We start from the raw sequence: 16,961 nt of genomic DNA, 5'->3' as shown, positions 1-16,961 counted from the left end.
TGTATAAACTTTGAAAAGAGACTTGCATGAAATTCCAGGTTCACAGATTTTTATGGAAAAGCCTTTAGGATTTAATAAAAGCAACTTTCAGAGAGAACATTTTAATATCCATTCCTAAAGGAAAGATATATTCCTCTGATAAAATCACAAATATGTTTGAAAATTCCATTAAAAATTATCATACTTTATCCTAACTTTAGAGGCATGCATGCTGCACTTAGGAGATTAAATAGCTGCATAGTTTGACAGTTGGACTCAGTGATCTTAGAGGTCTTCTCCAACCTTAATAATTCTATGGTTTTGTATACACAATGACTATGTATGAATAATGATGGCCCCTCTTTACTTTTTCAAATGGCAGGAAATCATTAGATGATGTCTTTGAACAGTCTAATACTTCAGGGAATCACATTCAGGGTAAGAGTTAAAAATTAGAGGAAAACACAGCTGCTACATGCATAAATATAGCAGATGTAGACAACAAAATGTCTTCCTGCCACAAAAAACAGAAGTTCCAAAAGCAAAACTTCATGCAGCGCTACATAAAGGAAATATTTTTTTCAGTATTTTTTATAAGGTGAAAAGAAAGACAGAATATGAATTTCACTTGAAACTAAAATTAAATAATCCAGGTTTCTTTTAACTAGTCCTAACTGTATTACAGACTGCATGCACTAAAACTTAGGGCTTTGTTATTTAGCCATCAGATCTCACATTTCCCAGGATATGTGATCTGTATTTTACTATTAAGAGAAATTTTTTATGTCCTGTGCTACTAAAGTGTGTCTTTGTTCCTCTAACAGCTATTTCTCTAGCACAGGCAACAGAGGCTGCAGTACAGAACAGATGATACAGGATACAAGTGGTGTTTTCAGTGCACAGGGTATCCCTGTGATTGTACCAGTTCGTTCTTTTACAACTTCTAGATCAATTTCCTATGGAGGGAAGGAAGACAAGTAGTACTGCAGGTAGGGAATTAGGGTAAGGCTTGCTCTGACCACATGCAGAGGCCACCCAACCACCTATCTCTCAGCTCCTGGCTTTTCAGCCCTGGGTATCTCATGGGGAGGATTCATATACACAGCCATCCTCTGGGTAGATGGAATCATTTCCCACTTCTAAATCTGGTGCTTCCCTAAAATGGGAACGTGTATCCCCCTGTGAAAAATATCACGCCAATGGGCTTTGGTGTCAGGAGAAGGCACTGAAGACTCAAGTCTGTGCTCACCAGTAGCAATGAACTGGGAAAGGATTCAGAGCTCCCAGAGGCAATCTGCAGATGCTTAATCACAAGGATCTTGAGAATCCAGCCTGTTTCAGTGTACTGAAAGTAGGGAAGACTGCACCAAGCTTGAGCTGCCACCAACCCAACTTTCAGCTGACACAGTCGCTTCTCCTTATGGATTTCCTGGCTACCAGCAGAACAATGATTTACATGCAGCAGGCCTTTTTTTTATGATGTGGCAATTATTTTCATTTTCACAGGCGGCAGTTCTACAACAACCTGATAGGTAAGCATGAGGAAGAAAGTCTGTGAACTTCTTACAGTGCAGCTTTGCTTATTCTGTTGGCCTCCTCCTCAGGCTCTTGGCCTTTAGTTAAATAAGTTACATATTACTTTTCACACTCCTGTCCCAGAGAAATGCTATGTCAATATCCCAAGCTTCCACTGCCAAGACATGAGACCAGCTAAACTACATGAGGGCAAAGGTCCACCTAGCTCACAGCCAGAGATGCTGATAGTAACTGGCAGCTGAAATAAGGAAAGGGTAAATACAAACAATACTTGTCCTACAATGCCCTCTTCAATTTCTGTAATCTTTGGGTTAGAAGCCTTAAGGGGTGAAGGTTGCATTCAAATCAGCACGTGTAATAGGACCTTCTTTCCACCCATCTTTCTTATCTTTCTTCCATTAGTTTATGGAATCATTGAAATCTGTGTGGTTTTGTCATTCAAAAAGAGTTCAGTTTTTTTCTTTAAAGAATTTTGCTGCCCCTGAATTACCATGCTGTGGTCCGAGTGGTGATTGTCATGAATATTTTCCAGAGACAAAGAGTAATATTTCCTGTTCAGCCTGTCCATGTAATTGACAGTTTTATTTATTAGTTCCCTCTTGAATTTCCCTCACTTTTCCTAGCTGGAATATTTTAATCATATAGTTTTACAGTATCCTTTGGAGATGGAGTGGCCAGAACCACAAGCACTATTCCGCTGGCAGACCTGTACTCAGTAAGGGCTTAGTGAACTGAAGCTGCTTTGTCCTCCTCCTTTCCAAATGCTTGCTATTCATTCTACTGCTGACTGCTGGGATGTTCCAAGAGATCTACCCACGTTTGTACTGCAATTCCTCTTCTGAGGAATAGCAGCCACTCACTACAGTATAATATGCATATTTAAGGTTTTCCCTACGTGTTACTTTTTCTTCAGACTGGATCATAGCTGTCCTTTCATCACTTAGTAATGCAGTGCTGAGTGGTTTCTCCAACTTGTCAGTACATCAGCAAACTTTGGCACCTTTGGATTTCAGCTCCCTTTCCATACTAATGACTCTGCTCAACAGCACAGGCATCAACATCAATCCCCACAGAGTTCCACTGGCAACAACTCCCCACTGTGAACATGAATCCTTTATTTTCTGTTTTTAAAGATTTTACTTCTGCTACCAAATAATTCTACTTTTTTACCCTTTTTACTTTCGCCACACAGTCACTTTTATTTGCACATCCTATGCTTCTTAGAGAACACTGAAACCACATTGTATTTTCTTCATAGATCCACATATTTATGACTACAATTTCAACCATTTTTGCCAGTACAGAAGGTAGGTTTCCTGGAAGTATTTCTCCCGACATATGGAGCCTCTTCTCAAGCCCCACATCACACTTGAAATATCCTTCTCCTCTGTAATGAAGGCTAAACTATTTTCATATATATTTTAAAAACCTTAATTCAAAAATTGTCAATTAGAAATCATGATGAAAGTTTGGCACTTTCTTATTTTAGTTTAAACTTAGGTGAATAATATATGACCTTGATGATACGACACAGTTTTGTTGATTTATTCTGAAATCTCTTCTATTGCTAATGGAGAAGAAGTAAAATGTTTTGAGGCTCAATGACTATTGAAAAAGAGTTTGAAGTGAGAACTTACGTGCTACCACAGCAGTGATCAACACACAGGCCATTTGGCTTTGCATTGTCACTCATTTTTCTGCATTCCTCTTTTTTTACTAGATCCAGTACTCTGAAAGAATTCATGTCTAATGTGTTTTTATGAATAGTTTTTGGGTCTTGTGCACATTATTCCTCTGAATATATTTAAGTCTGCCATATGATACTGAACTAAATGGGCAAGAATTTATATTCCTTTTAATTTTCTATATCATACTTAATAGTTAATGCTTTTTGAAGCATGATTATTACTTTCAATAGCCTCACCTCCTTCACTCAGTTAATTATGACACACTTCGGAATGCTTCCATGTGGGGAGGAGGGTGAGGGGAAAAATTTTTTTGACACATATAGTTTGACATTTTAATATGTTGTGTTGAAGCAGTTTGTATTCCAGATATAAGCAGTGTCAGTCAACATAATTAGTGGAAATTATTGGGCAATTTATCAAATCACAGATAGACAGATTATTTTAACCCTTAAGTTAAAGACTTATCACTTGGATATTGCATTCAGCCTCAGTCCTCAAAGACTGTTCTTAGAACAGGTATCCAGGATTCTCAGAATATTTATCTTTGTCTCCTGGAATCCAAAATTCCTTTAAGACACAACATCAGTCCTTTACAGCTCTAATCTGTCACTCCAATACTTTTTATACCTAAGCATCTTCCTTCCAGAAAGTGTTTAGTATGCCTACCAACATGTCATATAAATAATGCTTGTTTACAGTTACACATTCCATTTAATCTATCCTATTTTACCGTTACACCTTAATTTCATTCTACATTATTATGTTTATAACTTCTGCTTATACATGACTGTATGTTTTAGAATACTGATTGTAATTTTTATCCCTGCATTTTACCAATTTCTGGTAAATTTTAGCCCTAAGACACAATTCATCCTTACCTGTGTCCTTCCACACCATACCTTTTTCACCCCAGTTTTCTTGGTCGTTAGTTTTAAAAGAAAAATAAATAAAACTTTCTGATTTGATCTATATGGAATATCTGTACAGGTTTCATCTATGCCTTAAAAACTTAGCATCTAAAAAGAACAAAACTGTTGTGATCAGATAAAAATAATAGCTTAATTCCATGCTGCCCTTCATTTAACAGTGAAGTGCTATATGTATAAATACATGTATATAAATATATTATAAAATGTAAGCTAAAGTTGAAAAACATTTAAAACAAGTGAATCTTAACTCACTCTGGTGCAAAGTCTAGAGTTAAAGGTAAAACACTAGTTATTTCTCTTAATTCTGCATTAACACGTGGCATGAATCAAAGAATTGCTACCAAGAATCTCTCACATTTTCATCACACAATTTTGAAACTAATTTGGCTAAATGTTTGTGCATCTAGAGTGACAACTAACTGGCTTCTACCTGCCTCAGGCAGTTCTTTTGCAGTAATTTTAAAAAACCTGTGTCAGAAAAAAATTCCCAAAACTGAGCTTGCTAGAAAACAATCAAATGTATATTCTTCATCTTCAAGATAAAGTTAATGTTTTATTATAATGGCATTCATTAAGTGGGGTGAGGAGAGGACCAAAGGATAAAGAATTCCTTTTATTTTCTTCTCTTAGGCTGGAAACACCAATGCTTTATTATACTGTGTCAAACTACAGTTTTTCCTTCAAATGTAAAAATAGAAGACTAAATGAATAAGGCAATTCCTGTATTCAAGGATGTGTGAACATATTTCATCCACACTGCAGCTCCTGAAATGGCATTATAAGCATTTTTCTAATGTTTATTCATGGGAAAGCTCATGTTATGTAATGTTCGAGTATATTAAATGGTCAAAAGCATTCCATTAGCCAGAAGCTGTGAAGTGAGTGCAGTGGCTGTTGCAGCATTTAGTCTCCTTGGAGTGATAAACTGAATAGTCAACAGAACAGAGGGGACCTGGATGTAAGTGGATGATGCAGCAGAGCAAAATATGATGCATTTTAAAAAATGCGTTAGATAGAAAGCAGAAACAAATAAAACATAACCACAAGCACTTGTCAAAGCAGACAAAAACTTTTCATACTCCTTTCAGCTGGGCTACACAACAATAGCACCTGAAGATATCTCCAAGAGACACTTTTTAACTGTCAAAAGTAACCACTTGTGTGACAGATTCCAATGTTACTTCTGGCTGTAAAAAGCTCCTATAACTCACACTGCTTGGCTCTGAGTGGTACCAAAGACTCAACATGCAGAAACACCAACTAGAGCAAACAGCTTGTAGAATGAAGGAGTCCAAAGCTGATGGTAACAAGCACTCTGAAAAAGCGGAGGCAGTACAGAAAATTTAAGCAGCATTTCACAATTCATCTGTAAAAAGTGGAGTCAACAAAATGAGTATCAGCTGGAATGTAGCCATAAATCTCCTTTTAGCAATATGTGGTCCCTCAGCATTCAATCTCACTGAGACAAGATAACAGCTATAAAACTGTCTTGCCGTTTCAGAAGAAAACTAGTAAAAATGTTACAGGGACACCTCTGATGATCGGAGAGATGGGGAACTTGATGAGATTTATGATTTGAAGCATATCTGTCTTTATATTATTGCAGCCTTTTTAACCTCTCCAATTACAACAGCAAGGTAAAATTATGCATTACAACCATAAGCCAAAAAGCCAGCCAGAAGAAAGCAAAGTAGAGTGACCATGATCAAACACCTTAAGAACACAGAAATTCATATATTTATGAGAACTGCTAATGAAAGAGAAGAATGAGGACTGTGAAGGGGTTTGGTTCTCATGAAGAAAAATACGCTATCAAACTATTTTCAAAGGGAAGGGAAGTCTTGGCCACATACTCTGCATATCTTGGGATAAGTTTCTGTTTTTTAATAGAAAAAAAGATGAACAAGGTTGAGTTGAGAGTTGTCTGACTATCTGTACATGTCAAGATCTAACTTAAGCATGACGACTGCCTTTAAGGGTGAGTTTCATCTCATCCTGCAGCAGTCTCCTACAAAGCAGTCGGAAGGATCATATCCTAAAAAAAACCTTTGATTGTAAAGAGAGCCCTGGTTGATGACTTCAGATACAGACACAGAGACTTCACTTGCCCAGAATTAGATGATACAAATCACTCTCTCAGCCAGAAAGACTCCAACTCATCCCAACTTACAAGGCAAAGCATTTCAAAACATCAGCCACAAGACTCAGTAGTTGCCTTGTTGGAGGAAGGCAGCTCCTTTATAAGATGGTGGTAGGAATCATCAACTGGTTAGTGAAACCATTTCAAGTAGGCCACCAAGTGGTGTCTCTTTCAGAGTCTTAATTCTGTCTTCTGGCTTCAAATCATGGAATCATAGAATGCCTTGAATTAAAAGGCACATTAAAGATCATCTAATTCCAAGCCCCTTGCCATGGGCAGGGACACTTCCCACTAGAGCAGGTTGCTAAGGGTCTCAGCCAGCCTGACCATGAACACTTCTAGGGATGGGGCACTGACCTGTTTCAGGGCCTCACCACCCACATAGTAAAGAATTTATTCCTAATATCAAATCTAAATTGACTCTCAGTTTAAAACCATTCCCCTTTATCCTATAGCTACATGCTCTTGTTAAAAAGCCTCTCTACAGCTTTCCTGCAGGTTGCCTTCAGATATTGGAAGCAATTAGTTCACCTTGAAGCTTTCTCTTGCCCAGGCTGAAAAATCCCAATTCCCTTAGCCTTTCCTCATAGAAGAGGTGTTCTATCCCTCCAACCATGCTGAAATTGGAACAGAACAAGAACCAGACTGAACAAATCTCCATCATGCACTGGGGTAATGAATTATAATAGCCTAAAGGCATCTGTGTCTGCACTGACTAAACTAAATAGCTCTTGCTCATCAAATCAGAAAAGACACTCAATCATAGGTGAGTTTTGCTCATTAATTCACTTTCAGTGAAGCCAATACTAGTCTGGAACCTTTTCTAATTGAAGCATTTCTCACATCTATTTTTCTCTGCTTGAGGCAATGGAAGAACAAACAAATACAACATAGCAATGTTATTAAGCCATAAACAGCTCGAGATCAAGGAGGTAGAGCTTTCAGAAGAGAAGCATCTCAAAACCACCATTTTTTTGGGAGCTTTATTTTATAAAATTAATTTACCTAACTAGAAGGAGATTAGCATTTTTTTTTAATGAAGCGTAATACTGAAAGTTAATTTCCTTCAGCACAGAGAATAAGGCCATTAGTTCAATGAAAAATCTTCCACAGTGAATGATAGCTATATAGTTTACATAGTGCATTTGAAAATCATTCTCAACTTGATTAAAGCCTTTTACTTCTTATTTCTATTGACCTTGGCTAGCACTGGGGAGTGATCCTGTAACCTAGAGTACATGCAATATCATCTTTATAGTTTAAGCAAAGGGAGTTAGTATTTTCAGTTATGGTTATGAAGCAGTTCATACCTTCCACAATTCAAGCACAGCCAAAGATAGGCAATACATACCAAAGAGAAGTTATTTGCAAATACACAGAGTGATGAACCCTCAAAAGTACATTCTGCTTTGGCTTGTCTAGCTCTGTACAGAAGCTGATAACCTTGAATGTGCTGAAATAACTTAAAAGTTTTTGTAAGGGGCCAAAAGATGCTTCAAATGGTTTTATAAAGCATTAAATTTATACAACTGAGAAAAGCTTACATTGCTTATATTTTAAAGATTTAGAACATCTTAAAATACATTAATTATTTAAAAGTTCTTCAGCTGCTCAAACTAAGTTACTTTAATTTGGAAAGCCTGCTGAAATATGCATAGATTTAAAATATTTTTTAAACTGATAAAAAAATTCCTTCTCTTAGTTCCAATTTCTAATTAATTAAAAATATTTTTCATTCCAATTATCCTAAATGCAATTTTCAGCTAAGAATGTCCATTTGCCTTTGATTTCAGAGAGTAAAGAGCCAAAATAATAAAGTAAAGTTTATTTTGATTTTGGATCTTTGTTTAACAAAAGGAAAAAAGGCAGATCACAAGTTCTGGACTAATCTGCTCTCTTTTGCCACAAAAACACAAAGTACACAGAATCTCAATGTGAGCTTGTCTTCTCATGCTACTGGGTTGGTTTTTTTTTTCCTAAATTTGGTTTCCAAAATCCAGGTTGTGGAAGCTAATTTCACATGGTAAATTTTTGAAGAAAATTCTCATTTTTCTTCAGTAGAATTAGCCTTTGCCCCAGAGCCTGAAGGGACTATTGTGATCCCCTTGTTGGATTAGTCAAGAGTTTCAAGATCCCACCTCCATGCAAAAACCCATACTACTTTTGAATGAACACAGAACACCTTTGAGGGGCTCATCCACTACTGGCTAAAAGAAATTTTATGAAGTCCATTTAAGTGGCCACTCACTCTTCTTTTGGACAAGATGAAAGGACTTCCCTCCACACTCACTGAACACAGGGTTTCTAGGTTTTATTCTTGTAAGAATAGCAGTGCATTTTTCATTGTGCTATCTCCTGGAAGCCTTCCAGCCTCTCAAGATCTGTTGGTATTTCTCACGCTAGATCTAGATAATCACACAAATGTCTTTCATGTTGCCTAAACCAAGGAAAGGCAGGTGAAATATTCTATAAGCAGCTGGCTGATGTGTCATGATGGCTAGCCCTTGTTCTTGTGGAAGACTTTAACTTGCCGGATGTCTGCTGAAAACTCAACACAGTGGAGAGGCAGTCCTGGAGCTTCCCAGAGCCTGAGGAAGATAAATTCCTGACACATCTGGTGAGTGATCCTACCAGGGATGGTGCCCTGCTAGACCTGCTGTTTATGAATAGAAAAGGACTGGTGGGAGATGTGGTGGTCAGAGGCTGCCTTGGGCGACCCCAAAATGATAGAGTTTACAATTCTTGGTGAAGTGAGGAAGGGGGTCAACAAAACCTCTGCCTTGGACAGTCGTTAATAACAAAGGAGTCCAGGAGATCTAAATATACTTTAAGAAAGAAAACTTAAAACCACAGAAGCAGGCCATTGCCATATGCCAGAAAATGAGCTGATACAGGAAGAAGACTGGCCTGGCTGAATAGGGAGCTCTCACTGGAAATCAGAGGGGAAAGAAAGAGTCGATGACCTTTCCAAGAAGGGGCAGGCAATTCAGGGAGAGTACAAGGGTGTCATTAGGTCATGTAGAGAGAAAATTAGAAAGTTGAAAACTCAGCTAGAACTCAATCTGGCAACTGCTGTGAGAGATAATAAAAAGTGTTTTTACAAAGAAATTAACAACAAAAGGAGAGCTATGGAAATTCTCTATCCTTGGATGAGGGGAAGGGGGCAACACTGTAACCAAGGACCAGGAAAAGGCTGAGATAGTTGCACTTTCTTTGCCTCAGCCTTTAACAACAAGACTGGTTATCCTCAGGGCAACATGCCCCTGAGCTGGTAGACAGGGTCTGGGAGCAGAAGAGAAGCCCTGCAATGCAAGAGGAAGCAGCTAGCGACCCACTGTGCCACTTGGACACTCATAAGGCTAAAAAGACAGCAGCTGAACATGATCCACGGTGTGCCCAGGTGGCCAAGAATGCCAATGCCATCCTGGCCTGCAAGAGTGTGTCCAGCAGGGCCAGAGCCGGGATTGTTCCCCTGTACTCAGCACTAGTTAGGTTACACCTTGAGTTTAATTCTGTGCTTAATTCTGAGCCCCTCACTACAAGAGGGGCTGGAGTGTGTCCAGAGAAGGGCAATGGAGCTGGTGAAAGCTCCAGGAGCACGTCACATGAGGAGTGGCTGAGGGAAGGGGGGCGTTCAGCCAGGACCTCACCCTTTTCCAGCTGCCTGGAAGGAGGCTGTGGCCAGGTGAGGGTCAGTCTCTTCTCCCAGGCAGCTAGCAACAGGACAAGGGGAAACGGCCTCAAGCTGCAGCAGGGGAGGTTCATCAAGGACATCAGGATTAATTTCTTCCCTGAAAGGGCTGTCAAGGATTGAAACAGACTGTCCAGGATGGTGGTAGAGTCACCAACCCTGGAAGCGCTCAAGAAATTACTGAATGTGGGACTTAGCGCTGTGGTTTAGTTGACATGATGGTGATCAGTCAAAGGTTGGATTCAGGGATGTTTGAGGTCTTTTCCAATCTTAATGAGTCCATGATTCCATCATTATATTAGGAGCTCAGGTTGTGTTACCTCTGAAACAGGTAGACATATTTCTTTCAAAGCTGTGTTTTCTAGGATTCAGTCCAACCTTCAAATGTTTTTCTTCTTAATGGAAGCTCTTTTTTTCCCCCCTCAAGACAAGACTGTCTTCCATTTATTCACATTAAAATTAAAAAATTATTATTTTTTATTGCAACCTGTATGTCATACAAAAAGATACCTCTGCGTAAATAACTTTTCCTGCATTTTTACTTACTGTTAATGTGATATGATGCAATCTATAAATTATATTCTGACAATCAGCAAGGGTGAAAACTTTACCTTTCAGTTATAAATACCAAGTATTGATTAAAAGAAATGAAACCAATTAATTTTAAAATGGATACTTCAGTACCCTTTAGTTAATTAATAACACTGTCTATCTATATGAACCAGCCACACTAGGAAGTTTGATAATGTTCCACATAGAACTCACTACAAAACCACTAGAGTTAAACTGAAAAGAAAATTAATTTACGGTTCTTAAAAACCGTAATAAGTTCTACAGTAAAAGGCAGGTTTATAGTCCTCTAGAACAGTCAAACTTTAATACTTATGTGATATAGCTATAATATATGAAAATCCATGTAATCATTTCTGGTCAAAACCTCATATAATATAGATTGCTTGTCTGTATAATCTTGAAAATCAGCTACAGAGTTCTTCTGTAAGCATTAAGTTATTGGATGATAAAAATCTGACAATTCTAGGCACTGAAGATTACTCACCCTTGAAGGTCTCATTGCAGTATAAATTACTGAAAAATTAATCCCTTGTTCCTGCAGATCCATGGTCACTCTTCCAATTATTTTGTCTGTAAATAGAAACATGTATAATTCAACAAACTCTGTAAGCTGAGAAAGCTAAAATCCTACAGTAGTTGAAGAAGTAATGAGCTAGATGTTTAAGCAACTTAGGTGCTCATTCTATCTAGGTATAAATGGGATAAGACACACTCAGTGTCTTGAAAAATGCACAACTTCAGTGAGAGAATATTAAAAAAAAACCCACAACAGTTCAGAAAAAGCAGTGATTTTGAATCTGAAATGTAAAACCATGGAAAATATACCCAAAATATACCCAAAATGAACTTTAGGCAATTAAGAGCAGGACCAGAAGAAATCACTTAAGAGATGAGAGTAGGATGAATATACTGCTCGTCAAGTGACCAGCTAATAACTATTTAATAAAATTCAAGCACTATTATTCTTTGAATTACAAAATACATGTAACTACCACTGAGAAACAACACTTGAAACGTGGTCTTTAGTATGGGGCATATGTATAATTGGTAGCAGTATTTCTTTTGCCTTCTTTGGATTAAAATTCTACTTCTGCACCCCTAACAAGACACAGAAAATTTTCCTGTTCATTACACTGGAGGGCAAAGGAGAAACATGGTGGAATATTTCTGAAAAAGGAAGAAGCGAAATAAGGAAGATAGGGCCTTCAAAGAGGTCCAAATACACCTCTACAAAAGATTCTCCTCTAGTTCTGAAACCACAGGCAGTTGCAACAAATACAACTGATAAATGCTTTCAATATTTATGCAGAAACATGAACATCTGCTTACAAGGAGCACAACAGTTGTGAATCATGAGCCATTATTAGTGTTGTTATTGGGACTGCTTGAGAAGCAAGCAAGCAGACTCACATTTGCTGTTTCAGTGCCCTCCCACTTCTCATTCATGTACCAGCCTCGTAGATGGATATTTTATCATCTGGATGTACAAACGTCTCAGATTTTGAGGCTATACTTAATAGAAATTGTGTTTTATTTGTATTTGCTGAAATTAGGAGTTTATATCATTATCCTCTTTAACCACTTCTATTTACTGTAATTATGGTGTCCTGGCTGAGTAAAATATTTGACTTTTGCAAGAATTCAAGCATTTTTTCTTCTGTAGGGTTTCAACTGAAACTGATTTCCTTTTATCAACCAAGAAATCACAGTTGTGTACATTTTCCTTCTAAAAATTATTGCTAAGAGAATCTATTATAAGAAATGTACTCACTCAGAAAACAACTGCCTAAAAACTATTGCCATAATTCATTGGTTGGGGAGATCCAAGGTATTATATAATGTAGATTTTGTATTCTGGATTCATAGATTTTGAAAATTCCCTTCAGCCTTAGCAAAAATTTGCAGAACAAAAAAAAAATAACGTGTATAAAAATGCAGAGCTTGACTAAAACAACCAATAGCTTCCTGTAATAACATGTTATTTTGCATTTCCCTTCAGAAAGGAGCTACATGTAACTATAGTTACCAGTAACATCTATAACTCTTGCCTTGAGGAAGATTGTAGAGGTAACTCCTTCATCCAGAGAAGATTCTGCGAACATCTTTAAGACAACAGTGATATATAGATCTCTTGTTTGCCTGGGATCAAAACTCTACCTTTCTTCCGAAGTATTTTCAAATTCTCCAAATAAAATATCTCAGACTGTCCACCATGTTTTAGGGCATCTAAATTAGGTGCCTTCCGGGGAACAGTAGTGCAGATTCTGTATTTGGCCAAGCAAAGTGACACATCTTCCCTAATCCACACACCTTCTTCCCAATTCCAGTTGATACTAACCAAAAAGTTGGCATAGCCTTTTCTTCCATCCTCCCATAGATCACCTCTTAACTTTGCTTTCCCAGAACAAAGTGGCCTGAGACAACAGTTGCATGACTCTATGGTGTGCCCGGGCAGCCAGGAGGGCCAGCCCTGTCCTGGGGACATCAGGCACAGCATCACAGATGGGCAAGGGAGGGGATTGTGCCACTCTGCTCTGGGATGGCCTCACCTCCACGGCTGGTGGCAGTTCGGAGTGCCACAATGTAAGAGGGATATAAAGCTATTAGGGAGTGTCCAAAGGAGGGCAATGAGGATGGTGAAGGGTCTGAAGGGAGAAGGGAGCCCTGTGAGGAGCAGCTGAAGTCACTTGGTCTGTTCAGCCTGAAGAAAATGAGAATGAGGGGACACCTCATTGCAGTTACAACTTCCTCATGAGGGGAAGAGGAGGGGCAGGCATTGCTGATCCCACCACTCGTGACCAGTGACAGGACTCAAGGAAATGGCATGAAACTGAGTCAGTGGAGGTTTAGGCTGGATATCAAAAGGTTTTTCTACACAGAGCACTGCAAAAGACTCCCCAGAGAAGTGGCAGAGGACCAAACTTGACAGAGCTCAAGAAGCATTGGGAGAACACTATCAGGCACATGATGTGATTCTGAGGATGTCCTGTGCAGGGCCAGGGTGGACTCAGTGATCCCAATGGGTCCCTTCCAACTCAGCATATTCTATGATACTATGATTCTAGGGCTTGGGAAGCTAATTCTTGAATCCATGCAACTGATGAAAGAAATGTCCCATAAAGAAAAAGCCACTGTTTAGCCAAGACCAACATTAAGCCAAGGCTCAGCTATCCAGTATGCTCTGCAGACGAGAACAAAATAACTCCTCTGCAATTCAGAGCTGAAAACTCAACTGCTTGTTTTAGCACAAAACTCATTCATTTTGTGCAAAACCAAACAGAAAAGGATGTACTGATCAGTAGTACTTAGTCCTGATTTCAGTACTAAGGTATTTTCCCCTGATTTTCAGATCTCCTTCTGATTTTACAACCCCAGCTCTGAGCAGAAATAGTCACAGCCACTAAGAATACTGTTTAATTATCAGCCCACCACACTGTAAACCCACAAACTACCATTTCATTGATTTGCACACTTTATAGTTAATTTAGAGTAGCAAGTGAAAGCTCTGCAATGAGATGCCTCTCAGTGCCATTTTCATGTGTGGCACCACTTTCTCAACCAGATTCTAGGCAAGAAAAATTTTCTATAGTATTATATTAACAAGTAGTGTTTAATACACTGCAAAACTAATAAAAGACTGATGCCAAAGGCAAAGAAGGCCATCAGTATTGTTTTATAAATATTAAAATACATTTGCTATTCATGCAGACACCCGTTGTTGAGACCAAGGCCTTGGAATTGCCAGATGAGCCTGGCACCTCCAGCTGCCAGTGTGCAAGGTGAGATCAGAGGCAGCTCAAGTTGCACAGACATGCAGGGTTTGGGCTCAGACAATGAGCAAAAGCCCATGCCTGAAGCAGATGTGAATTTATTGAGCTTACATTTCACGTCAAAGAGCTGTATCCAGGTGGATTTTTAATCAGATATTTACTGTCTGATTAAGACAACCATAGCTTATAAATACTGTACAAGGGGAGTGGGATAAAAGCCTTTCTATAGTAGTACCACAGCAAAGCCTGGGAATTAGAGAATGCAACCTGCTCAAGTGAAAACACAAATGTTACTTATGTCTAGGTAGTATTACTTACCATTTTCAGCAATTGTTTCCAGGATGGAAATCTCTTTTAAATCACTAGAGAAAGTGAGGGAGAGAAATAATTAAAAATCTTTCCTAGGCAAGAATTATGTGAATCAGAAGTGTATGAAGATACGGACTGATAAAAGGATTACTGTCAGTCCCTCTGTTATTCTTTCATCTCCTCTAATGACTTTTTTCTTCTGCAAAGCCATTAAAAATGTAAGGACCCCATCTTCTGATTCTTAAACCCCTCAAATTTCCTAAGCAGTGGAAAAGCTGCACTACTGACAGTATTTTGATCAGTCTCTTGAAAGATTTTTCTCCATTTGGTGTTGGCCCCTTTAACATTCATACAGGAGCTCTTTAGAAGAGTTATCATGTCTCTTTTTGTGTAGTGACATGACAGCTAGAATTGCATTTGTTCAGGACATGTTGATATCTGCACCTTGCACCATCATGTACAAATGCCCAAGTAACAAGCTGGGAAGAAGAGCAAGCAAAAGCAGCTCAGCAAACATCCCTTATACTTTCTAAATATACATTTACCTGAAGGAACAGTCACTTCCTATCTCTGTTAGATCACAGCCCTCATAGAGCTGGAAACATGAATTATAGCCTTCCTCTTCCTTCCATAGTGATGGAAAATCAGGCTCTTTATTAGCTTCAGGTTTGTCTGTATATTTGCTTGCTTATTTATTTTGCCAGTATTTTTGACCCCTGAAATGCCTTCTAGCAATTAATTCTGCAGGTTAATCATGTGTGGAGTAAAATAATTGAGCCTTTCTGCTAAAAAGTGTGTTGCCATTTAGTTTTATTAGCTGCCCCTTTGTTCTCATATAATGAGGCAGACAAAATAGGAATGCCTGCCTGCCTTTCCCAACATAATTCATCTATTACACCTGGTAAGCACATCGGGGGAAAAACACTGAATTCATCCTTGTAAGAGAAACAATTTTGATAGCCCTACAAGATTCCACTGTGGCTTTTTTTTAATTTCCTGAACACAACTGACATTTTTAAAAACTCTAAAAATCATGCACACATGTGGGTCAGTTCTGTTTGTGATAAACTCCTACCTGGCAAGTGGTTGTAGCTGAACCACCAGTAAGTTTGGGTTAGACGCATTCACTTCCAGCTGAGAGAAATTGAGAGTAGTTACATTTGTTAAGTTCCAATCTCCTGATTGTTGCAGAGCACTGAGGAGATACCTGGTAGCCTTGCACTCAACAGCTGGCAAAACCAAAGATGAAGGAGAAGACTGAAGAATTTCCTGCAATAAATTTATGAGAAGTTTATTTACTTGCTTAACATTTAGTTGCCTAATAATTAAACACAACCTTTTTTTAAATGTATGCTTAACTTAATATTCAAGGTGAGGAACCTCCGCAGCATCTGAATTCTCACCAGTCTGATTGATGGTGGCTTGCAGGCTGCTCCTGAACTTTCTTTCAGGCACTCAGTAACACCAAATTTTTACTGTTTTTTCCCATGTATAGTGGAAGAGGAGAGAGAAATGATGTAGAAGTTCTCAAGCTAACCGTGTAGTGGTTATGAACGCTGCCAGAAGCAAAGCTCAGATGACTCTCGAACTAAATGCCCTTGGAGGTGAGAAAGATCAATGTCAGACACCTCCAGTTCCAGCAGTTCCTTCTAGTTAAGTCGTTCTTTGCATAATAAACACCCTGCATTTGTGTACATCCTCGTGGAACAGCACATGGTACAGAAAAATGTCTAATTTGTAACTCTTAATTAAAGAAAGCTGCAGATTTCAGACCTACAGAGCCTCCTGACACACACAAACAAAATTCAGGTTATATACTTTCCACCTTTCTACTCATAGTACAAATTGTAAAGCTCAGGCTGAACTGGTTCAGATAAAACATCAGGGTATCTTTCACTTAATTTATAATTCTGATAGCTGACTTCCTGATAAAGATACTTGAGTGAAATCAATTGAAAAACATTCTCATTCTATATATTTGGAACCTGCATAGTCAAAAAACATCTTTCTAAGCATTTTTCTTGATAATAAAATTAAACTGAAATATTTGGGGAAGCAAATGCAAGATGAAGATTTGAAAATGATCAAAATTAATGTAGCCCATATTTAATGTTGTGGTGGGTTGACACTGTCTGGATGCCAAGTACCAACCAAAGCTGCTCTATCATTGCCCTCTCCAACTATACAAAGGAGAGAAAATAAAAGGCTCAGGGGCCGGGGAGACTTCACTAACCAAATACACAAGAAAAACAGACTTGACTTGCGAAAATTATTTAAACTTACTAACAATCAAATCAGAGTATGATAATAGAAATAAAGCCAAATCTTAAAAACACCTTCTACCCA

General features: G+C 38.4%; 1 protein-coding gene across 1 annotated transcript in view; it reads right to left on the bottom strand.

The window, feature by feature from the left end:
• LOC134043045 (V-type proton ATPase subunit S1-like) overlaps positions 1-16,961 on the bottom strand; it is a 51,131-nt gene that overhangs the window by 21,094 nt on the left and 13,076 nt on the right. The window contains exons 5-7 of the mRNA XM_062491043.1: positions 15,691-15,884; positions 14,625-14,668; positions 11,021-11,106 (exon numbers count right to left, since the gene is read on the bottom strand). Coding sequence (XP_062347027.1) covers positions 11,021-11,106; positions 14,625-14,668; positions 15,691-15,884 — 324 coding nt within the window. The remainder of the gene's footprint in view (positions 1-11,020; positions 11,107-14,624; positions 14,669-15,690; positions 15,885-16,961) is intronic.

The sequence above is a fragment of the Cinclus cinclus genome, chromosome 4 (assembly GCF_963662255.1).
Source record: "Cinclus cinclus chromosome 4, bCinCin1.1, whole genome shotgun sequence".
Lineage (NCBI taxonomy): Eukaryota > Metazoa > Chordata > Aves > Passeriformes > Cinclidae > Cinclus > Cinclus cinclus.
Note: the sequence above shows the minus strand (reverse complement) of the source record. Positions and strands in the feature narration are given on the sequence as shown.